This window comes from Camelus ferus, chromosome 10 (assembly GCF_009834535.1).
Source record: "Camelus ferus isolate YT-003-E chromosome 10, BCGSAC_Cfer_1.0, whole genome shotgun sequence".
Classification (NCBI taxonomy): Eukaryota; Metazoa; Chordata; class Mammalia; order Artiodactyla; family Camelidae; genus Camelus; species Camelus ferus.
Genome location: NC_045705.1, coordinates 63,966,695 through 63,991,298, shown reverse-complemented (window position 1 = coordinate 63,991,298; position 24,604 = coordinate 63,966,695). Strand labels below are relative to the sequence as shown.

The 24,604-nt window shown below is 42.3% G+C and overlaps 1 protein-coding gene and 1 long non-coding RNA gene across 4 annotated transcripts in view; one reads left to right on the top strand and one right to left on the bottom strand.

Moving 5' to 3' along the window:
- Positions 1–5,639: 5,639 nt before the first annotated feature.
- Positions 5,640–23,230, top strand: LOC102524086 (solute carrier family 22 member 6). Of its 3 annotated transcripts, XM_014556808.2 has the most exons (10): positions 5,640–6,132; positions 8,534–8,637; positions 10,429–10,583; positions 11,880–12,048; positions 12,394–12,517; positions 12,672–12,787; positions 16,265–16,479; positions 16,629–16,737; positions 22,173–22,376; positions 22,715–23,230. In XM_014556808.2, the coding sequence occupies exons 1-10, from the start codon at positions 5,764–5,766 to the stop codon at positions 22,776–22,778; spliced, it is 1,629 nt and encodes a 542-aa protein (XP_014412294.1). In that variant the 5' UTR covers positions 5,640–5,763; the 3' UTR covers positions 22,779–23,230. The 3 variants fall into 3 exon arrangements, with proteins under 3 accessions (XP_014412294.1, XP_032345509.1, XP_032345508.1); XM_032489618.1 differs by lacking the exons at positions 12,672–12,787; positions 16,629–16,737 and having other exon boundaries at positions 5,640–5,790; positions 5,878–6,132; positions 22,715–23,229; XM_032489617.1 differs by lacking the exons at positions 12,672–12,787; positions 16,629–16,737 and having other exon boundaries at positions 22,715–23,229.
- Positions 13,052–24,604, bottom strand: part of LOC116666509 — a 36,490-nt gene continuing 24,937 nt past the window's right edge. The window contains exon 2 of the long non-coding RNA XR_004323406.1: positions 13,052–13,905. This is a non-coding gene — a long non-coding RNA (uncharacterized LOC116666509). The remainder of the gene's footprint in view (positions 13,906–24,604) is intronic.

Below are 24,604 nucleotides of genomic sequence, written 5' to 3'. Positions count from 1 at the left end.
TTAAATTTTTTTTTTTTTTTTTTTTTTTTACTATTTCTGTTTTGGGGGGGGATGGTAATTAGGTTTATTTGTTTATTTTTAGAGGAGGTACTGGGAATTGAACCCAGGACCTTGTGCATGCTAAGCATGCGCTCTACCACTTGAGCTATATCCTCCCCCCTCACATCTCATTCTCTTGCCTTGGCCCTGAGCCCGAGTTCTAGGACTGTCATGCACCACCCCAGTGACCTCTGAGGCCACCCTCAATTTCTCTACCTGCAGCCCTGAGCACTTCCTGGCCAGGACGGCACATTCAAGGAGTTCTTCAACTGCAGGACCCTGGTAGAGGGCTCACTGGAAGCTACCTCATCAGGTTCCACCTCTACATCCCACGCTTCAGTCCGCACCAAGCTCCTCCACTAGGCTCTTCTCCCCACTTCTCAGGAGTTTACATGAGAACAGAGGCCCAGCCAGTTAAGCTTTTTATATCATGCATGGGTTGAATAATGGATGTCCAAAGATGTCCACGTCCTAATCCCTGGAACCTATGAATATATGTTAACTTACATGGTAAAAGGGACTTTGCAGATATGATTAAGTTAAGGATCTTGAGATGAGGAGATTATCTTGGGTTACCTGCATGGGCCCGATGTGACTACAATAGTCCTTTTAAGAGAGAGACAGGAGACCAGAGTGGGTAACAGGAGATGTGACAACAGAAACAAGAGGTTGGAGTGATACAAGAAGGAACCACAAGCCAAGAAAAGCATGCAAGCAGCTTCTAGAAGCCAAAAAAGGCAAGGAAATGAATTTTCCCCTAAAATCCCAAGAAGGAATGTCCCCATGCCAACGTATTTATTTTAGACTTCTGACCTCCAGAACTATAAGAAAATTAATTTGTCCTGTTTTAAACCACTAAGTTTGTGACAATATATTACAACAGCAGTAAGAAACTAACACACATCCTTTATCCTCAGGCTCCTCCAAGGATCAACAACTGGCCTATAGAGCTTTTATTTTCCCATGCATTATGTTTTTGGTAGGGAAAGGGCTGTACTGTCTAAATCACCATAGGCCTCACTACTCCCTATTGTCCTACATCTGGTCAGAAGCACACAATTATGTTACCCTCTGACCCTTATAGTCATTTAAGTTTAGGACTCCTAGACTCCTCTCTGTTTAATCCCCACTTTGCCTTCACATGTTTATAAAATTGTGGAAGGAAAGATTTTTGTCACAAGTAGAGAGAGTAAAAGAAAAACACTGGGTGAGTCCCATTGTTCCATCGTCCCTCCTCTTTCAAGAAAACCATTTAACAATCATCTCTGAGATGTGACTGTTTCCATGTAGTTCATGTTGTAATCATAGAACTATAGTTGATTCCATGGCAAAAAGCTGGAGCAATAAGCTAGACAACCTTGAGGCTCAGTTGCCCTAACTGGCTCCAGAGAAGTCTGTTCCTGCTTCTCCTAAATGTCTCCCCCAAGAGAAACCCACACCCCAGTAGTGAGTTCCGTATGAGCCACACCCACAGAAGAAACCAAGTAGCCTGTTACGGCCTGAAATGGCCAAGGTTTAGATTTAGCTGATAGACAATGCTGAGTCTGGATGGGATGTCTGGAACTGTGGCAGCCATCTTGTGACCCAAGAAGAAAGCAGAGCAAAGACTAAGGCAGTAACTAAGAGTAACACAGTGGAAAGATCTAATCTAGGGGGTTGATGGTGTCACAAAGCCACGATAGAACCAACTCTGAAGCCAGCTAGATCTACCCTAATTGTTGAGGGTGAGAATTTAAATGTAAGTCCTCCTTATCCTCCTTATTCTTTAAGCCATTATAAGCTGGTTTTCTCTGACTTGCAGCCAAAGACATCTTAACTAATATACTTTTACAGATTTTTGAAATATAATAGACAGATAAGTAGTTGCCCATATTTATAGTGTAAGATTTGATGATTTTTGATAGATGCATATACCCGTAAAACCATCACCACAATCAAAACAATGAACATACCCTTTGCCTCCAAAACTTTCCTCTTGCCCTTTTTGTTCAGACGTCGCTTGCATTCTCTTGACAAATATCAAGGAGTAGAATGTCTGAGTAGTATGTAAGGTGAATGTGTAACTTTTTAGGAAACAGCCAGTTTTCCAAAGTGGTTGTAACAATTCACATTCCCACCAGCATTATGAGAGGGTTCCAGTTGCTCCACATATTTGCCAACTCTTGGTATGATTGATATTTTAAATTTTACCCATTGGAGTGAATCTTATTATAGTGTAGAGATATCTTATTATAGTTTTAATTTGCATTTCCCTAATGACTAGTGATGTTAAGAACCTTTCATGTGCTTATTTCCATCTAGATCTTTTCTTTAGTAAATGCTCAAAATTTTTGCACATTTTATTATTTGATTTATTTCTTATGTCTGAGTTGGAAGCTTTGTTTAATGTATTCTCGAAACAAGAATATACTCCTTTCATTTAAAATTCTCCAGAGTTGTTTTGGCTAGTCTAGATACTTTGTATTTCCATATAAATTTTAAAATCTTTTGTCAGATATGTGTTTTGAAAATATTTTCTACAAGTTTATAGCTTGTCTTTTCACTTTCATAAGTGTCTTTTGAATAGCAAGTTTCTACATTTTCATAGTCTAATTTACTGATTTTTTTCTCTTAGAGTTCATGCTTTTTGTGTCTTACTTTTTAAAACTTTGCCAAACCCAAGGACACTAAAATTTTCTCTTACATTTTCTTATAGAAAGCTTATATAACTCTTACATGTCAGTCTATGATCCATTTTGAGATCTCGTGTATATTTTGTCAAATTTACCCCTAAGCATTTCATATTTTATGCTTTATTAATGATATTTTTATTTTTGTGTGTTGCCATTATATAGAAATTCACTTGACTTTTATACCTTGACCTCGCATCCTGCAAACTTTCTGAAATCACTTATTAGTCCTAGTAGCCTTTTTTATAGATTCCTTAGGATTTTCTACATAAAGAATCATGTCTGCAAATAAAGACAGATTTCCTTCTTTCCTCTCTGGAATTCTTTTTTTTTTTTTTTTGACTGACATTATTACTCTGCTTAGAATCTCCAGTACAAAGTTAAATAAAAGTGGTGAGAGTGAATATCCTTGTTTTGTTCCTGAACTTAGGAGGAAAACACTTAGTCTTTCACAATTAGGTATCATGTTAGCTATAGTGTCCCCACAGATAATCCCTTCCCTTATCAGTTTGAAGAAGTTCCCTTTTATTCCTAGTTTGCTAAGAAGTTTAACCACGGACATTGTGGAGATTGAGTTTTGTCAAATGATCTTTCTGCATCTATTGAGATGATCGTAAAGTTTTTCTTTTTCAGCCTATTAATATGGTGAATTACATTAACTGATTTTTTTAATGTTAAATTAATGTTGCATTCCTAGGATAAACCCTACTTTATCAAGATACATTATGCTTTTTATATATTGTTGACTTAAATTTGATAAAATTATCAAATACTTTCAAAATAAGATCTTTGTATTTATCATCATAAAGGACATTGCTCTTTAGTTTTGGGGGGATTTTTGTTTTGGGTAATGTTTTTGCCTGGTTTCTGTAACAGAGTGTTATGGACTGAATGTTTGTTTCCCTCTGAAATTTGTATGTTGAAATCTAATCCCCAGTGTGGTGGTATGTAAAGGTGGGGTCTTTGGGAGAAAATCCCTCATGAGTGGGATTAGCATCCTTATAAAAGAAGGTCAGAGAGCTAGCTCTCTTTCCACCATGTAAGAGTACAATGAGAAATTAGTCATCTGCAAGCCATAAGAGACGCTCAGCGGAACCCAACCTTGCTGGCACCATCACCTCATCCTTCTAGCCTCCAAAACTGTGAGAAACAAACTTCTGTTTTTGAGAAGCCACCTAGTTTATGGCATTTTGTTATAGCAGCCAGAGCTTCCTAAGACACAAGGTAATGTTGCCTCATGGAATGATCTGTGGAGTGTTTTTATTCTTGAATTTTCTGTGATGTTTATGCAGAATTCGGCATTATCTCGTTCTTAAATGATTCACAGAATTAACCAGTGATATCACCAGCATTAGTCAAGCAGCAAATGCAAATGAGACCATGAGATTTCACTACACATCCATACAAACAGCTAAAATTCAAAAGATGGGCCATACAAGGCATTGGAAACAATGTAAAGTAACCAGAACTCTCATACATTGCCGATGGAAATAGAAAATGGGGAAAAACTTTGGAAAACAATTTGACAGTTTCTTTTAACGTTAAGTGTACACTTGCCATATGATCCAGCAATTCCACTTCTAGACGTTTAGAGAAGAAATTAAAACATATGTCCACACATTGTAAACAAATAATCACAGCAGAGTTGTTTGCGATAGCCAAAAACTGGAAACAACTCAAATGTTCATCAATAGGTGAATGAATAAACACATTTTCGTACGTCCATACCATGAAATACTACTCAGCAATTAAAAAAGAATGAACTGTTGGTACACTACAACACTACAGAAAATATTTGACTGAACAAAAGAAGCCAGACACAAAAGAGTATACACTGTGATATTCATTTGAAACTCTAGAAAAGACAAACCTATTGCCTAGGACTAGGTAGAGATGTCTGGGATATGGTACAAGGAAATTGGGGCTGTGATGGAAATGTTCTATAGAGTGGTTATATGGGTGTATAAATTTGTCAAAACTTGTCAAAGTGTGTTCCTATAATTGATGCATTTTATTGTGTATGTTAAACCTCAACAAAGCCTTTTTTTCCCAGTATTTGAGGATGTTTAACCAGCTAATGGGATAGACTGTGGTGGGCATTTCCTTGACTTTAGCTGTTACAGTTGAAGGAAGGAGAAATAGTAGAGTGGACTGTAGAGAATATTGTACTAAGAAAAGAGGCCCAGGGGTGGGAAGGGATAAATTGGGAATTTGAAAATTGCATCTCTTGAGGAGTGATGGAAATGTGAGCTATCTTAAATGTGGTGGTGGTTTCATGGTTGTATACATCTATCAAAATTCATCAAATTGTACATCTGAAATATGTATAGGTTACTGTACAGGAACCATACTTCAATAAAGGTGTTTTTAAAAAAAAAAAAAAAAAAGAGGCCCTGCTGATATAGAACTCTGAAGAGGGTTCACTCTTTGAGTAAAGGTTAAGCTGAGGCTTAACTGAAGGCCCATGTGCTGGGATTCACACAGAGGCAGCACTCATGGTCAGGGGGTGCTGACACCCACAGCACAACGGCATTTCTCCGTGAGCACTTTAGAGTCTTTCCCCAACTTCGTCTGGTCTGAGTGGCTTTGAGAAAAGGGAGTTCAGTTCCAGGCCGGTGTGCCTCCACACCAGCCTGGGCGTCCCTCTGCTCTTTCTCTTCTCCGGCATGGAAGAGGTCACTTGTTCTGCCCTGCTGGGAAGATTCAAACTGCCGAACTTTGAGGCGTCATGCATATCCCTCCTTCACGAGAGGGGCGTTTTCTTCCACCCAATCCAACTTTACTTGCCCTTTAGATCCCCTTGAACAGACCATTGACCCGATGAGTCTTAATCATTGAATATCTTACTTTCAAGTCACAGTTTAACTTGGCCTCTTGGCAGAAGCTATAAAAACTAGTTTTTAGTTCAGGTGACCTAAGGCTACAGTAGACCCAAGAACTGATGAGCTGAGGAGACAAAGGGCAGCCCCTCTCCTCCCCCTGCATCGAAAGGCAGGAAGCAGGTTGTGGGAGTCAGCGGTCTCAGCTCTGGTGCCCCTGCTAGGTCTTGCATTCAATGACCTTCAATGACCTCCTGCTGCAGGTGGGGGGCATTTGCCGCTTCCAGCAGATCCAGATCCCTCTGTTGATTCTGTCCTTATCCCTGCTGTATTTGCACCACGCCCTGCAGAACTTCACCGCCGCCATCCCCACCCACCACTGCCGCCCACCTGCTGACACCAACCTCAGCAAGGAAGAAGACCTGGGTGCCTGGCTGCCCCGGGACAGGCATGGGCAGCCTGTGTCCTGCCTCCGCTTCACCTCCCCCCAACGGGGACCACCCTTTCCCATTGGCACAGCGACCAACAGCACGGGGACCACCGAGACCTGCAGTGACGGTTGGATCTATGACAACAGCACGTTCCCTTCCACCACCATGACAGAGATGAGGAGACCTGGGCCCCCTACACCCCACCGTCCAACCCCTGTGTCCCCATCTTACCAAGTCCACACACAGGCACAGACTGTGTGAACGTGACCTGATCTTGTCTGAATGTGGGAAGACCCTGGAGCTTTGAAGAGCTTTGCCGAAAATGCAGGTAAGAGAACAGGGGTTGGAGTTCTGAGAGAAGGTTATGGAATGCCTAGTGGAAAGCTGCTCCCTGCCCTCCACCTCTGCCAGAGAGAGAGGTACTGCTGCAGGAGTTTGATATTCTACTTTGGCTTCCCTGAGGGGTTGGGCAATTCCACAGGGCAGGGAGGTGGGGAGGTGGTATGGAGGAAGAGAGAAAGGAGGCATGTAGATGGTGGAGGGCAAAGAGGGTATTCCTGAGCAGGGGATTCTGGGCTCAGAGTCCTAGAGACAAAAACAGTTTCCTGACTTCATCTAGAAATAGCTCTCAGCAGCTGGGGCCAGGAGATGGAGAGCAGCCAAGGAACTAAAATGCGAAAGAGAACAGGGTTATGGGGGGTTCTTTCGTCTCTAGTGATTTAGCATCCCTCCCCCAAAGCACACACACAGCCAATTGTAGAGTCTCCCTGGCCTGCTAAGTGGTTCATCCGGCTGAAGTCTGCACTTTGTAGCTGTCACATTGATCATGCTCTTAACATCTGTTCTAGTCAATGGCCTTTTGGTTGGAAGGAAGAGAAGTTCTTTCAAACCAGCTCATGAGAAAAGGGATTTCAGGGAATCCAAGGACAGGAAACAAAGTGTATCCAGGCCTCATGGAAACTGGAATCAGAAACTGGAACACCAGAGGCATCTCTATACACTTACTCCATTACTTTCTCCTTCTCAACCCATTTCGTCTGTGTACTCACCTTGCAGGAGGACCACCAATCCCAGCTACCTCTCAGGTCTAGGGCTCACAGCCAACCAGAACACTTCTGTGTATCTTAATTCAAATTCTTAGAAAAGGTTCTGATTGGCTCAGCCCAGCACACGGATGAGCAGTGCCTGCCCCGACCCTGAAACTAGCTCAGGTGTCCACAGTCCATCTAATCATCATGCCAGGGGGCAATAAGTGGGATTCTGTGACCCACTACCCATTAGCCGGGGCTGTGCAGAGAAGATGCCCTGAGGAGGGGCTGTGGTCAAGCAGAGTCCCCAAACTTACTGGATGCAGCATCTGTCTGAAAGTGATGAGCCTTAAGCCATACTTTCCACTAGATAGACCCAAGGCAGAGAAGCAGAAGGTGACCAAGGATGCTAGTCCTCCTCCCTGTGAGGCACACAGGCATCGTATGCCATCCCCCCACCCTGCATAGCTGGGGGGAATTTCTTCATTATTCACCACTCTCAACCCAAGTTGTGAGACATCCTGGTCATCCCAGCCCCTTTTCCTTTTTTCTGTTAGCAAAAGAAATGAGTTTAAAAGTCCACTCAAAAGTATACAAAAATTGGCTCTTAGCTGTAAAGGAAATGTCCCATCTATTTATCATTTTGACTTAATTTTAATGGCACTTCCATCAGCAGTATGATTTTTCTGCAGACCGGAGAGCTGTGTTACTCCACCTAGAAAGGAAATACTTTTAAAATAAGAAATTTTTTTCTTACATTCATTAAAAAGAGCAACAAAATTTAAGCTATTAGTTGAGTTGTCCAATTGCTGCTTATTCGGGATTGCAAATAACTACAACCCTCTCAGATTTGCTAATGGAAAGTTAATGGAAGGACGCAAGGGTATTTCATAGAACATAAGGTCAAGAACTTGAGCCCAGGTTTATGAGGGAGTAGCTGAGGAGAACCAAGGCAACTGGACTCTCCATCTCCACTTCTCTGGCACTAAGCTCTCACCCTGGCCTCTCTCTGACTACATATCTGTATTCTTCTCCACTCCTCCTCCCCCTCCTTCTTCTTTTTCTCCTTCTCTCTCTCTCTCCCACTCTCTCTCTGTCTCATGATTTCTCAACTCCATTTCCACATCGTTCCAAACACAGCCCTCCCACCCTGACTTTGGGTGTCCTTACAAATCTTGCTTCTCTGAGTCGCTTTTCCAAATTTGTGAGAAAAAGAACCTGATTAGTTCTGTCCATCTCCGGGTTCAGTTTTTTCCTCTGTGTCCAGAGAGGGACAGGTTAAAGAGATCTGAAGGAACGTGAGGGGTTAGCACTCAGAGAAAGGGAAGGAGTCTGAGCAGTCATCCCATAAGGCATCTCTGGTGTGTTTTGAAGGAGCATGAATCATTCTCTCCAGAAGATGATGAGAAAGATTGTGTGATTCAGGGAGGGAGGCCCTCCTGATGCGCTTATCCCAGTTCAAGACCCTCAGCCCCACCAGGAGAGAGGAAGTGGGCTTTTGTGGGATCTGCCTAGCTCTCCTTGACCCCAGTTCTCGTTCCTCACAGTGGGACCTCTTGTGCACACACAAGACCTTGCCGCAGTTGAGTCAACCCATCTTCATGGCAGGGATACTGGCTGGAAACTTGATATTTGGAGTCTTGGCGGACAGGTCAGTGGTGAACAAGGCTGAATCAAGGAGCAAAGGCTTAGGACCTCTAGGCTAGACCCAGAGGGGAGATTGGCATCCCTGGGAATCCAGGGATGGACACAGAACTGATCCACCCAAGCCTGCCACATCTGGAAAATCTGTAGGAATCACACCACCATCCATCAGCAGTTTGCACGTCTCACCTCATTTCTATTAGTCCTCACAATACCTTTGTGAAGCCAGCATGAATGGTACTATTACCTGTATTTTACTAATGAGGACACTGAGGTTCAAGGATGTTAGATAACTTGCCCAAACTGCTTAGAAGGAAACCAAGGAAATTATGTTGTTATTCTGAGGAATGCAAATGGAATAAAAGAAAACTTTTCACTTTTCATTACTATATTGTTTGAACTTTTATGATAATTCATTACTTTTACAATTGTATAAAGTAAATACTTAATGTTTACTTTTTTTTTTAAAGTACAGTCACCCAGCTAATAAGTGGCAAAGGCAGGACAAGAATCCAGATTTCCTGACATCCTGAACAAGTCACTTTCCATGACTTCTGCCTTGTTTGTGACATGTGAGTGTCACAGAAACAAACAGACCTACAAATCAGTAAAAGCTAGGGACAAGTATCAGATTTGCCATAACTGTGTGCCCATATAAAGGTTACATAACCTCTCTTAGACTCAGTTTTTCCATCTGTGAAATGGTGGTGATGATCCTAACCTCATAGGGTTATGGTGAGGGTTAAATTAGTATGTGCAACTCAGTGTTGGTTACTTTAACCTTGACTATCTTCCAGATCAAAGACCATATGAAGATTATGGGATGAATAATTGGAGGCAATTTTCTAAAGAATGAAATTTGAAAAATACTAGAAATCTCGTAATCGTCTTTAAGCCACAGTCATATCCATTTTGCAAAAGCATAAACCTTGCAAGGTTTCCCAAAAGTAAAAATCACATAAACCAAGCTCAAAGATATAGAAAACGGACTGGTAGTTGTCAGAGACAGGGGATTAGGGGATATGCAAAATGGGTGAAGGGGGTCAAAAAGTACAAACTTCCAGTTATAAAATAAATAAGTCATGGGAATGTAATTCCAACAGGACGACTATACTTAATAATGCTGTATCTCATATTTGAAAGTCAAAAGAGAGTAGATCTTAAGTGTTCTCATCACACACAAAAAATTGTTGTAATTGTACATGGTAATGGATTTTAAGTAGACTTATTGTGGTGATCATTTAATAATGTATACAAATATAGAATTATTATGTTATACACCTGAAACTATCATAGTGTTGTTTGCCAATTATACCTCAGTTTTTTAAAAAATTACAAGAGGCTATCTCCTATCTAACAGGAGTCACCATTGATTGACAGTCACCATCAACCACACCCCAGAGCAGTAGCTCCCAAACCTTGGGAGCTTGTTAAAAATCAGGTTTCTAGATTACTTTCCAGATCCAACAGGCCTTGAGTGGGGTCAGATATCTGGATTGTTTCAACATCCCCCTATGTTTTTGATGAGAGTGTGTAGCTACCTCCCAAGAGGTATGCTGGGATGCGTCAGGACACTGGACAGTGGCACCCCAAGGCTCCTCCCAACACCAGGCCCCCTAGACACCAGCCCTCACCCAATTATTCCCCACCTCCCATCTCAGCATCTCATGGTCACATGTGGGCAGCCTCACAAGCATCTGTTAGATTGCCCAGGGCACCAAGGGTGAGACAGCAGGGGACGTGGGGTGCGGGAGGAAGCAATGTGCTCTCCAGACCCAGGTTTTCCCTTTCTCCACAGGCTTGGCCGCCAGAAAGTATTGATCTGGAGCTACCTGAAGTTAGCAGTCTCAGGGACCTGCACTGTCTTCACATACAACTTCCCAGCCTACTGCGTTTGCCGTTTCCTCTCAGGCATCACTGTGTCTGGCCCCAGCATTACCTCCTTCTCTTTGAGTGAGTGAGAGGGGACCCTGGAGAGTCAGGCTTATGGGGACTCCTCAATCCAGAGAACCAGAGGACCTGACAAATTCAAACCTCAGCTCCTTCTCTGAGTACAAAGTGGAGTCCATCTGTCGCAGTTTATCCTCACCTACCAGGATCTCTCCTGGGGTAGGCAGTGCCCCAGACAGAAAGAAATTTAGATCATGGCCTCTCTGGTGGCTCTGATCATTTGGGGAGAGAATTCACCCTAGATATTTAGGGACCATTGTAAGGATCAACTAAATAAAGACTTTGGTGGGAGTTGGTATAGCTCAGTGGTAGAGCACATGATTAGCATGTACTAGGTCCTGGGTTCAATCCCCGGTACCTCCTTTTTTTTTTTAATTGATCCAGTACCTCCATTTTTTAAAAAAATTTCTTAAAGACTCAGAGATTGGAATGAGGTTGCTTAGAGAGGCCAAACAAACTGGGAGCCTTTAATTCAACATTTTTTTATTCAATACAATTTCAAAAGGCATTTAATTTGTACAGATCCTGCACCAGGATATACAGGTGAACAAGAGGACACTACCCATGACATCAAAGAACTGATAGTCAAATGGAGGATACTGCCAAGCAGTTACAAACTGGTTTACTAAAGGCTGGGATGGGGAACATCCTGGGTGATATGGAATCTCAGAAGTGGGGTATTCAATCAGGACTTGTGGCTCCAGGAAATCTCCCCAGAAAAGGTGACATCTAAGCTCAAAACTGATTGAAAAGTGAGGCAGGAAGAGAGGGAATAAGGTTCTAGGGAAGAGTTCTAGACAAAAAGAATAGAATATACAAGGCCAGAGGCCAGAGTGTGACCCACTGGAGAAAATAAAAGTGGTGCAGGATGGCCTGAGAGTAGGGCACATTCATCTCTATTTCCCAGGTCAAACAAAGGGCATGGCACAGAACGGTCAACTCTAAATGTTTATTGAATTAAAATAAGTTGAAGGAAGTACAGAGGGAGTGGCTGTAGGCGGGTCAAAAGAGGTTTTGGGGAATGTTGGGCTTGGGGACACTGAATAGGAGCATGCCTGGGAATTCAGAGCCTTCCAGCCCATCCCCTGTTCCACACACCCACTGAACCTAGCCAGAGATCAAACCACCCTTCCCTTACCCTGTGAGGGGCTGGTGGTCCAGTGTAGGGTTGAGCTCAAGAAAGGAGCCCTTCTACTCCAATGTGAGGATCCTTTTCCATCTGGAAGTGACTACCTGCCCCCACCCAAATTCATACTTACACAGCCCTGAGTTCAACCTGAGCTCTGCTTTTCTCCCCAGGTCTGGAGTGGCTGCCCATCCATGCCCAGCCAAGTCTGGGCCTCCTATTAGGATTTGCCCCCACCACAGGCCAGCTCTTCCTCGGTGGCATGGCTTATGCTGTGCCCCACTGGCGCCACCTACAGCTGTTGGTCTCTCTGCCCTTCTTTGTCTTCCTCATCTGCTCCAGGTGTGTGAGTAGGATAGAGGGTTCACAGTAAGTCACAGGTGGGCATAGCATCTCCTAGGACACCCTCACCTTGCCCCCTAGTTCTAAGCAGATCAAAGCAAAAAGAATTAATGCTCAGACTGATAGGTGGGGAAGACCATGGCTACAAAGGGGCAAGACATATCCCAGGTCTCCCAAGAAGATAGCAGTGATCCTTGGAGTAGAACCCATGGCTCCTAATCCTCAGCCCAGAATTCTTTTCACCCCTCCAAGATATCTTCCTGCTCTGGTCTGTGCCTTTCTCAGGAAGCCACAACTCTGTCAATCCAGGCTGAAGTTATGCCCACCCCCACACCCCACCTATAGGTTCTTCATTGAGTCTGCCCTCTGGTACTCCTCCTTGGGAAGGCTGGAACTCACCCTGAAGGCCCTGCAGAGAGTGGCCCAGATCAATGGGAAGCAGGAAGAGGGTGCCAAGCTGAGTGTGGAGGTGAGAACCCCAGGACCTTCTGTGATACCCTACCAGGGCTCTGCCTGCCCCAACCCTCACCCTAGAACCCAGGACATCTGGTGCTCCCTGGGTAGGAAATGAGGGAAGGGGTCCCCAAGGGAACCCAAGCCCTGAGCCTCGTCTATCCAAGCAGCTACTCCAGATGAGTCTGCAGGACGGCCCGACCACAGGCGGAGCCCAGCCCTCGATTCTGCAGCTGCTGCGCAACCCTACAGTCCGCCGGCTCTTCCTCTGTATTGTGCCACTGTTGTAGGTCCATCCCCATTCAGATAGGAGACAGACTGATGGACAGATAAGCAGACTAAGAAAACAGGACAAGCTGGGTAGGTGGGAGGCTGAGGGAGGTCCCACAGCCACTGGAAAAGGACGCCTGTGCTCTAGAGGCACAGGGGTCCCCCATCTGTCTGGAGAAAGCCCAGCGGTCCCTCCCATCCTGAGCTCTGAGCTCAGCCAAGTGGCCCCACTGACCTTGTGAAAAAAAAGCAGCAGCTAATCCCAAAAGCTAAGGCCCTCTTTTTTTTTTTTTTTTTTTGCAGTTGTAGGATTCGGGGCTCTGGCTTCTCGCTGGCTATCAGCTGGAGTGGGGGTTTCCTCAGCTTCTAGGGGCTGCTCTCCGTTCTTCACATGGCTCTCCCACTATGGCTGCCCATTTCACCATGCCAGCAAGGAGAATCTCTAGAGTGGGTCTGCTAGCAGGGGGCCACCCTAGAGTCTGACTGCCACCATGTCTTCCTAAATACTGTGCAATATGTCCCTGGCAACAGGGTCATTTGCAGTTGACAAAAGTATAGCTATGATCTCACTTGATTTGCATATTTCCAAAATAGCTCTGAAGGAAAACTTAGAGATAATCCATGTTTACAAGGCGATATTAGGCAGTAAGGATAAGCAAACAAAAAAATTTAATGATTTCCTAATCCTGTATTTCAGAAATAACCACCATGAACATACCAGTAAATGTCTGTTCAAACTTTGACTGTTTTCACCCACAAGAAACATACACACAGTAATTTACATTATATATAGTTACAAAAATTCAATCATACTCTTCCTACAGTTCTAGAATTTTTTGCCCTTAATATTTCATGAACATCTTTCTAAATCAATAAATGTAGATCCACACAATTGACCTTGTATTCTCACTGATTCCACTCCTTCCAAGAGGGCTTCATACTCTTTGGCTGTGGCAAGGGGCTGGGTGAGCTTTGAAGGCAGCAGTTTATCACAGTGATGAGCAACTCAAGCCGACTCATGAAAAGCATCCTGTTACCAGTCCAGGTTGTCTCCATGCAATGGTACTGAGAGATAGGAGAGGTGGGGCAATTCACAGCCATGTGGTTTATTTGTGCTGGTTGCTCCCATGTCAGCTGCAGAAAGAACAAGCAGATGCTAGAAATTCCAGGGCACATAAGTTGAATATATTCCCTTTATCCATCACGCAGGTCCTCCACCATATTATTTCATTCCTGTCCTCCCCACAAACACCTCCCAAACTCTACCTCCTCATTTCTCTCTTCTCTTCCAGACACACACATACACACAAACACACACATACATTAAAAAGCACTGTCTCTTCCTCCTTATCATTTACACATTTCCAAGCATCTTGTGCCCCAGGTTTTTATGGGTGTTATTGATGGAGATGATTATATTCATCCAGTTGTACTGACTGAATGTCTTACCTTTTTAGCAACAAAACATCATACACAAAATATGGCCAAACACGTTAGACCTCATACAGAATCTCTTTTGAACATTTACTATACATATTACCTTTCCTGGCAGCTTCTCCTTATATTATTATAATGAGTTTTCCCCACCTCCAATCCGAACTCCACTTTTAAAGAATACATAGCATTCCATAATTTTGTAGTTTATTTTACTAGTACCAGTGTGGACAAACAGGTTCTTTCCAGCTCTTCTCAGTTATAAACAAGTATCTATATGCACACTTTCCCCATGCATCTGTCGTATAACCCTGGGATCAACCTTAAAAATGTGTGGGGAGGGTAGAGCTCAACCAGCAGAGTGCATGCTTAGCATGTAGGAGGTCCTGGGTTCAATCCCCAGTACCTCCATTTAAATCAATCAATAAGTAAACCTAATTACCTCTCAACAATAGCAAAAAAAAATTTTTTTAAAGAAACCTTAAAAGTGTGCTTACTGGGCCAAATGTATGAAACTATTTAAGGCTTTCACAAATATTGCCACCTACTCTACAGTAAAATAACATTTTACAAAATTACATAGGATACCCTCATCAACACCAAATACTACTGCTCTAAGAAATAGAAAAAGTACCTTGCTATTTTAATTCACATTTATTTTGTTCTGGAGAAAATTGGACATTTTCTTCGTATAATTTTAATTTGTTTATAACTTCTTTTTTTTTCCTGTTCACATTCCTTGCCCATTTTTTCTTTGTATTGACTTGTTTAGAACCCTCTTTTACATTAAAGACACTAACCCATTACCATATAAGGTCAATATTTTTGCATTTGCATTTTAAAATCTATTTTTTAATTTATCACTTTTTCAGAATGAGAACTTTGTACACCAGAAATTAACACAATATTGTAAATCTACTATACTTCAATTTTTTTTAAAGAGAACTTTTATTGCTTTCTATAATCACATCCATCTATTTTTTTTTTTAAATTTATTTAGGTTACTCTAAGTATAAAACTATTCACCTAGATTTTCTTCAGACATGTTCATTTGTACTTGTTTGTGTTTTTATATTTTATCATATTCCATCTGAAATTTAGTTGAACATACAGTAGGGAGTAGGATTCTGTATTTTTTCTTAGATTAGTTAATTGTCCCAAACCCATTTAATGAGTGGTCCAACCTTTCCTGGCTGGTGTGAAACATCACCCTCACCACATACTGTTTCTGAGCTCCTCAGTCCTGTTGACCTGTCTGTCTGTTCTAGTACCAATACTATTCTGCTCAATTCTTAAATATGGAATGGTTCATTTTCTTCTATGGACAGCTTCTCACTGTGCCTTCTACCAACCTTGAGGCAGGACACTACAATTCAGCGCATCTTTAAGAAGCAAAGCTGCCCTACAAAGTGTAACTAAACATTGTTGATTTTAGGAAGACTCCATGGGAGATGGAAGGAATGTTATATCACACACCACACAGCCAAAAAACTTAATAGTTCTCCCTCAAAGCCATTCTTGGCTAAGTCATTGATTCTTCCCTATTCTCTCTCCTGACACTTCTTCTGCATAACCTCTAAAATCTCCTCTTAAGAATTCATCTCTGGCTGTAAATCTGCATACATCACTCAGCAAAGCAAAACTAATGGCATTAAATGAATCCTTCTTTAGTATAATTTATCATTTGTTACTTGAGCAACCCTGTGAGGACAGGATCTCTCCAAAACACCCTTTCCCAGTGCAATCAACTAATCAAAGCGTGCGTTTATCAAAAGCAGGGCCCTTAAGGCAGGGAAGTGGGAGGAGGGAAAGAGGACCTATTACAAAGTAAAAACATTATTTTCTCCTAGGTAACTGTAAAACGTAGTTTAACATACAATACATAATATTCTAATTTTTAGAATTAAAGGAAGACTTTCTTACCTGCATTCAAAATATAAAAACCCCGCTCATAGGCCTAAAGGAAAAAACTGATGTGACAGCAGTTTGCCAACTGTAATTGCTACATGGACGTGGCATGGCTATTACCCAAAGTGTATCCCCTCTGCTTCTGCCCTAGGTTGGTACACTGTTTCAGCTTCTTTGGCTTGTTCATGAGTCTGCAAAGTTTTGGGATCAACATCTACCTGGCCCAGGTGCTGTTCACAACTGTGGACCTACCATTTTATATCCTGGGCTTTCTGGCCACCAAATCAATTGGCCGCAGGCCTACCCAAGTAGCCTCCTTGCTGCTATCAGGGATCTTCATTCTGACCTGTGCAGTGATACCCCTAGGTGAGCATATGCCCCATTACTTCTCCTGCCCTGACCCTTTCCCAAGCCCAGCTCCCAATCTGGTCAAAGCCAGCTACCTAAAAGGGTATGAACGACCCAATGCTCCTCCAAACCTTTCCCAGCACTTTATCATTCTCTTTTCCTTCCAGATCAGATATTCCTCCGCATCACAATGGCCACATTAGGAAAAGGCTGTGTGACTAGCTCCATGAACTGCATCTCTATGTACACAGGGGAGCTGTACCCCACAGTAATGCAGTGAGTGGGGTATTGGGGAGGAGTCCTGGAGTGGAACAATTAGGCCCTAGAGCCAGAAGTTTTCCAATCAGAAAGTGCACAAAGGTCAGTCAACTACTTTTAAGGCAAGAAAGGAGAAAAAAATACAGAAATGGGCACAAATTAAAGACAAAAAGTAAGATGGTATCAATAATTCCAAATATATCAGCCACTACAATAAATGTAAATGGACTAAACCTACCAGTTAAGAGGCAGAGATGTTCTAAGCCGATTTTATTTAAGTTTAGTTCATGCAGTTTACAAGAGACACATCTAAATTGTTAGACCATGAAAATCTTAAATATGGAGAATTAGAAAAAGATATACTAGGCAAATATTAACCAGAAGAAAGTCAGGTAGATATAGGAATCAAAGTAGACCTTAAGACCAAAAACAGTACAATAGTAAAGAATATGGCTCTGGTGTAAAAGGTAGCTAGTCCAAATCCTCAGTCATCTTACCTGTAAAACACAAATAATAGTAATAATACCAGAAATAAATTAAATAAAAAATAAGATATAAAAAAGAGGTTCAACAAAACAAAAAGTATATCTTTGAAAATATTGATGAAATGGACAAAGCTCTGGTAATAATTTTTAAAAGACTTGACATGAATAAATATTAGGAGTAAAAAACTGAACTATAGATCTAGAGTAATTACAAAGATGCAAAAAATCTATAAACAAGTCTATGCTGATGAATTTTAAATTTAAATGAAATTGATTAATTCCTTAAAAAGATACTATAGGAAAAGTAATCCTAGAGTAAATTAAAAGTCTGAATAGTAAAACTTAAACTTGCCTCAAAGACTGTATCAGGCCCAGATCTTAGTATAGGTGAGTTCCAACACAATTTTAAGGACCAAATTTTCCAATGTTATATGAATGCTTCCCGAGAAAAAGGGGGAATTATCTCAACATTCATTCTGTGAGTCCAGGTAATACTGAAATCAAAGAAGGATAGTTGTGAAACAAAGATTCCAGGCAATATTACTCATAAACAGACACAAAAATCCTAAATAAAATATTAGAAAAATGAATCCAGTGATGTATAAAAAAAGATAATACATTATGACCAAGGAAGAGTTGATCTCAGGAAAGCCAGGGTGGTTTTACATTAGAAAATGTATTAAGATCACCACAATAATAGATTAATACTCCAACAAAGCAAAAAAAAACTTTCATAAAAATTAATATCCCTTAAAAATAGTCTTAGTAAAACAATAATAGAAAAAAATTTAACTTAATATGGAACATCTACCAAGAATCCACAGCAAATATTATTCTTAATGGTGAAACATTAGCAACATTCTCTTTACACTTGGGAACAAGACCAATGTACCTGTCATCTCCTCCCCTATTCAGCATTGTCCTGGAGAATGTGGTCAGTGCCTAGGATAAGAACAGCAAATAATGGGAATAGGACTGGAAAGAAAAAAATCAAAACTATCACTATTTAAAGAGAATGTAAAAATCTAAAGTTATTAGAAATATTAAGTTTGGCAAGGTGGCTGGATACAAAGGCAGTAAATAAAAGATCAATTGCATTCTCTACTCTGCTAAAAATTAGAGTTTTTTCAAATTCTTATATCAAGAAAGCTTTTAAATTATACTGAAATGTATTAAAGAAAATGTAAATAAATGTATTACGTGATGGATAGGAAATCCCATAATATATCAACTCATAATTGGCATAAGATGATATTAAAATGTCAGTGATTCCAATACTGATTCATAAATTGAATGCAACTATGATCACAATCCCAATGGATATTTTAAAGAAAATGGCAAGCAAATTCTAAGATGTATTAAAAAACTGCTATGGGCCAAATATAACTAAGGTACTTTTTTAAAATGAACAGAGTGGAAAGACTTGCCCTACCAGAAACCAAGACATATTATAAACTCTTATTATAAAATTGTACTAATTAAGATGGTGGATTCTGGAGCAGGAAAGAACAAATTGTCCGTTGGAAAAGAATAGCAAACCCAGAAACAAACCCACACATTGGAAAAACTTGCAGAGGAAGCACTGCAGATGATTGGCTAAAACATGGACTATTTAACAAATAGTACCAGGACATCTACTCACCCATATGGGAAATAAATAAAATGCAATTCATATTTCAACCTTAAAGGAAAATTAATTTCTGTTGAAGAGGGGAGGATTTCTGAAGACATAAGAAAAGGCTAACCAAAAAAGGAACATTGATAAATTTTTCAACTTTGAATTTTTTTAATGCTGACCATTTGTTTCACTACAAACAAGGTGAAAGAAATAAAAAGAAGGTATTTGCAAGTATTTGTGTATAGCATTTGTAAAGAACTTCTGGAAATCCATTGGGAAAAATGGACTTCTATTTTCATTAAAATAACAAAATAACATTGGCAATAACCCCAAAAAAGAATAAAGTATTTTAAAATACCCATCAAAGAGCTGGAATGAGAGTAAGGGAAAGCTAGGGCAACCATCTAAGGGAAATTAGAAACCCAGAGAGGTAAGCAGAGCATCTGGGCACCAAAGCAAACACTACTGTACATAGTGAAGAAAGTTATGTGTGTTCTCTCTGACCTCAGAATCAACTGTTCAACACAGTCCTGGGGTGTTCCTGGACAACACTGCTCTACTAGGGAAGAAAAAGAAATGAGAAATTTAAAAGAGAAGTGTTTAAAATATTATTATTTAGAGACAATATGATCATCTACCTAGATAAGCTAATCAAATAGACAATTAAAATGAATAGAAGAGCTCAGCAGAATGCTGGATACAAAATCAAATTACCAAGATGTTAACAGCAATAACCCGGAAGCTATAACCTAGAAGCAATAATACAGAGAAATCACCTAGAAAATAACCTAGAAAATCTTTTAAAACTGAAGACACCATTCAGAATAACATCAAAAGCTAGGTGACATCAGGAAATTAACATAGGACACCCAAGACTTCCATGCAGAAAATTTTTGAAACCTTTTCAACATTACAAAGAGTATCTTAGGAAATGGAGATAAATTCCACTCTCTTGTTTAGAATGACATAACATTATAGAGATGGCCACCCTCCCCAAGTTAACTTAAAGAAATTTATAGAAATTCAACAGAATCTAACCAGAATTTCAATTAGATCATTTTTAGGAGCTCCAAAAATTTATTCTAAAATGTATGTAGAAGAAAAAAGGCCACAATTGCTACTCAGTTCTGAAAGGGAAAAACAAAGAGGAGAGTTTCACATTACCATCTATTAGACTAACAACAAAGCCATAGTATGTCTATAGCTTTCTTGGTGCAAGAAGAAATGAATAGAATTGAAGAGAGGGCTTGGAAACAGATAGGTAGAGATGGAGATGAAGGGGGAGGAGAGAGGGAGGAGGAGAGGGAGGGAGAGGAAGAGAGAGTTATGACAACTATATAAATGTGATATCGTAAAGGATTTCTACTTATTGAAGGACACAATGGACAAATTTAAAAGACAGATGACAGATTGGGTGGAGATATTTGCAACATTTAAGACGGGCAAAGTTCAAATATTAAGAATACACATGATACTCCTACAAGTCAACGAGAAAAAGAAGGAATCCTAGTAGAAACATGGGCAAAATAAATAAGTGGGTATTTTAAAGACAATGAAACCCAAAAGATTAACTACATAAAGAACAAGATCGTCACTTTGCACACATTAAACCGGCAACATTAAAAAGCTGGATAATGCCAGGTATTGGTGGCCTCAGGAGAACACAAGACCTCTAAATCCCCACATGACCCACATGCACCACTGGTGGGAGTGAGAAGGTGGTGCCACCATTCTGGAGAACAACTGGCAACACACACACACACACACACACACACACACAGAATGACCTAGCAATTCCCTTCTCGGGCCTTATCTTAGAGAACTCACAAAGGCTCCTAAGGATTCATGTACAAGCACGTTTGTGCAGTGTTGTTTGACGTCACGGCTGATAGCAGCAATCTAGATGTTTAGGTAAACCATGGAGAGATGCACACTGTGGAGTACTACACATCAGCATGGAAATATCTTTAAAACAGAGAGCTGAATGCAATGAGAAATAGAATGATCTACCGACTACCATTTAGGTAAATTAAAATATTTGCGCACAAAACAATGCACATTTTACAAGAACATATCCAAATAAAAAATCCACATTAAACACAACAGAATAGTTGGCTTTGGCAGGGAGAGGATTAGGAGTGGGGAATAGTGATAAAAAGGAATAAACAATTAAGGAGGGAATAAGGGGACATTTCAATGACCAACAATAATACAAGGTGGGATTCATGAACTGAGGGTTATGATTAACTTAACCCTCAACACATAAAGTTTAACAAAAGTAGAAAAACAGAAATTGACTGGGTATCTACATTTTTTTAAAAAATTTTTAATAGAGGTACTGGGGATTAAACTCAGGACCTAGTGCATGTCAAGCACACGCTCTACCACTGAGCTCCACCTGCCCCCTTAGGTATCTGCTGTAGATATGATGATCAGGTTAATAGGGCAGGTCTCCTCGGTAAAGATCAAAGGTAAACAGTAAGGCCTTAATGAGGAAACAAAGGGACAGGGTACAAGATAAGAACTGGGTAGGCAGGGACCAATCATGCAGGGATTTAGAAAGAGATCAGATTTTATTCTAGCATGATGAGACATCACTGGATAGTTTTAAGCAGAGGGTGAAACGATCTGAAAGGTCATTTTAAAAGATCACTTCCTTTTAAAAGATCACTTTGGCTTCCTCGTGGAGCATAGGCTGGGGATAGAAGGCCAGGGCCAAGAGTAGAATGTAGGGCCACCAGTCAGGAAGCTACTGCAATAGCACAGTCAAGAGATGAAAATGGCTTGGCATGTGGTTCTAATGAAGCTGGTGGGCAGCAGTTCTAAAGATGGGAAGGAGGGAACTGATTCTGAATGTGTTTTGGAGGAAGAGCCATCGAAATTCATATTTTGGATGTGAGGAAATAAGGGAACAGGAGGCATCAAGGACAATTACTAGATACTTGAGCTTGAGCAACTGGGTGGTTAGAAGTGCCCTGTGCCAGGATAGGGAAATCTGAGCAAGAGGCAGACTAGGAGGTAAAAACAAAGCATTCTTGACCACAGAAAATCTGAGGAGCCTTTTAGACACCCAGAATGGAGATGTCAAGGAGGAAGTTGGATATAGCGTCTGGAGTTTCAGGAAAAGGTAGGTTGGGGACGTGTTCACAGTCATACAGCAGGTTTAAATTGGAACTGGAGCCCAGGCTTCCTGATTCTGAAACTGTTTGCTTCCAACTTTCCTACTAGCCAAGGTAAGTGCAAGCATTTGGCCCTTTAGGGAACATAAAAAGAGAAAATACCATTGGCAGGCAGAGTTAGGGTACCCACAAGCCCCAGTGGCCTCACCGAGGTGCTCTTCCTCCCCACAGGCAGAGAGGTGTGAGCGTAACAATCACCTTGGCCAACGTAGGCAGCATTCCGAGCCCCCTGGTGGACATGACCTCTGAGTTCTACCCTTCCCTGCCTCTTTTCATCTATGGAGCCATCCTTGTGGCTGCCTGCCCCATCACTGTCCTCCTGCCAGAGACTATGGGGCAGCCACTGCCCAACACAGTGCAGGACCTGGAAAGAAGGTAAGCTGCACCCTCCCCTCCCCTCGCTACCTCAGAACTACAAGGACCTCGCAGCTCCTTGATCTAGCCCCATTTGACAAAAAGACAAGACTCAGGGGCGAGCAGGGACTTACATGGGGTCATTCGGCTGGACTCTGGTGGAGTCAAGGCCAGAATCCAGGCCCCCTGCCTCCTGGTCCTGTTCTCAGAGATAGACTGAGTTCCCTAGAATCCTTTCTGGGACTGGTGGCTCTTGGAAACTGTGGGAAATCTGGACACAAAGTGGGACAGCTGAGTACAAACACCTAAAAAGGATCCCCCAACTCTACTCCCAAACCCGGCTTCTCCTTCCCCCATAGGCGGAAAAAGAAATCAGGGCAGAAGCAGCAGGAGCAGCAGATGGTCCCGCTCCAGTCCTCCTGAGGGCTGGGAAGGGGCAGAAAGTGGGCGAAACTCCTGCATCTCCTGGACATCCACACCAAGAGGAAGAACGAAGACATGGCAGGCGGGGAAGGAGGGAGGGACCACTACTGGACCTGTGGTTCCAGAGGAATGCTTCCCCTGGGCACCTCAACTCCTAGCCAGACCCACCCTATCATTTCATTAAAAGTAGTGAGGCACAGCTTCTCCCAGTGCTCCCCTCCGGCTGAAACACAGTGGTCTCTTCACATCAGCTAACCCTCGGTTCAAAAACTCATGCAGTGATCTTCTACATAGAGAATCCAATGGCATCTGCACAAATGCTACTACAATTAAAACAAGTCTAGCAAGGCTGTGGGTTATAAGATCAATATGTTAAAAGAATTATATTTCTGTATGCTAGCAATAAACAACCGGAAATTGAAATTGTAAAAAGAACACCATTTACAGTAGCATCAAAAAATATGAAATATTTGAAGATAGTAAAAAAATCAATGGTTGCCCAAGGCTCAAAGGGAGGGAGGGAAGATGAATGGGGGGAACATGGGGGATTTTTTAAGGCAGGACAACTATTCTATATGACACCAAAATATCATTATGTGTGTCAAAATGCTCGATAACCTACAAGATGAGTATTATTATTATCCTTAGGCTGAGGAAGTTCATGAGACACAGCTAAGAAATAATGGTGCCTACACTTGAACTCAGCTGATTTGACAGAAGAATTCATGCATGTACACACACACGCACACCGTGCTCCCACCTTTCTCGCCATTTTTCTCTGTTCCCGTCAAGTCCTTCTTTTAGTTACAGTGAAAAACTTTGTGCGTCTTGCTCCCCTCACCTCCCTATTCAGCCTTACCTAGAAGTGGAGAAGGGACTAAATGAATGCAGCCAATTCCAAGGCTATGAATCTCTTGCCCCTCCCTGTGGCAGGTGCAAATATCTGGAAGCAAAGGAGAAGAGAAGCAAGGGGAGAAGAACGCTGAAGCAGCCTAGTGTCTGCCCTCCAGGCCAGGCCCTGGCTGCAGGAGTGCAGAGCCACCTACACCTGGGCTCTTGTCCAGAAAGTTCAGCCTCCCAACTAACCCAGGCTTTCCTGCCAGACCACAGGCTCTTCTGTGACCTGCCTCCAGCAAGCCTTGGGTTGGCCGTGATGAAGCCCAAAAAGGCAAAACACAGCAAGAAGAGTCACTGAGCTCTGGTCTCATCCTTCCATCGCTCAGGCCCTTCCTCCTCCTTAACCCCTGCCTGCCTCTCCTGGGATGGCAGGAACTGGGGAGACCACACGGAAGAAGGATGAAGGATGGCATGATCAGCAGTCCAGAAAAGAACCCAGGATTCCTGGTCCTTGTACCAGTTCTGGGCCAGGCGGTGGAGGCGATGAGGAGCTCTGGCAGGGCTGCAGAGAGGCAGGAGCTGTGGCTGCCCCGCCCAGAAAGCTGACAGTTCATCCAAGCTTGTCTACCCACCCCAAGGCCTGCTCTGGCCTCTTCCGGGGCTAATGGGACTCTACCCTGGACCAGGGATCCTGGCTCCTGCCGCATCCAGACACACGCACATACTGCCTCAGCGCCAGGGCGGGGAGTGGGGGCTGGTATGATCCGCACCTGGCTCTGCAGCTGCTGGGGCGAACGTGCAACCTCAGACTCAACACGCCAGAATCCCATTGGTCCCTTGGTCCCGGTCTCTTTCTAGACCCACCCCTTAGCCTTGGCCCTGCCCCCTGACTTCTGGCCCTGCCCCCTCACTCTACCAACCTAGCCTTCAGAGCCCCGGAGTCTCGGAGTCGGCCCCGCCTCGCAGCCTCTGCGCGGTCCCAGAGACCT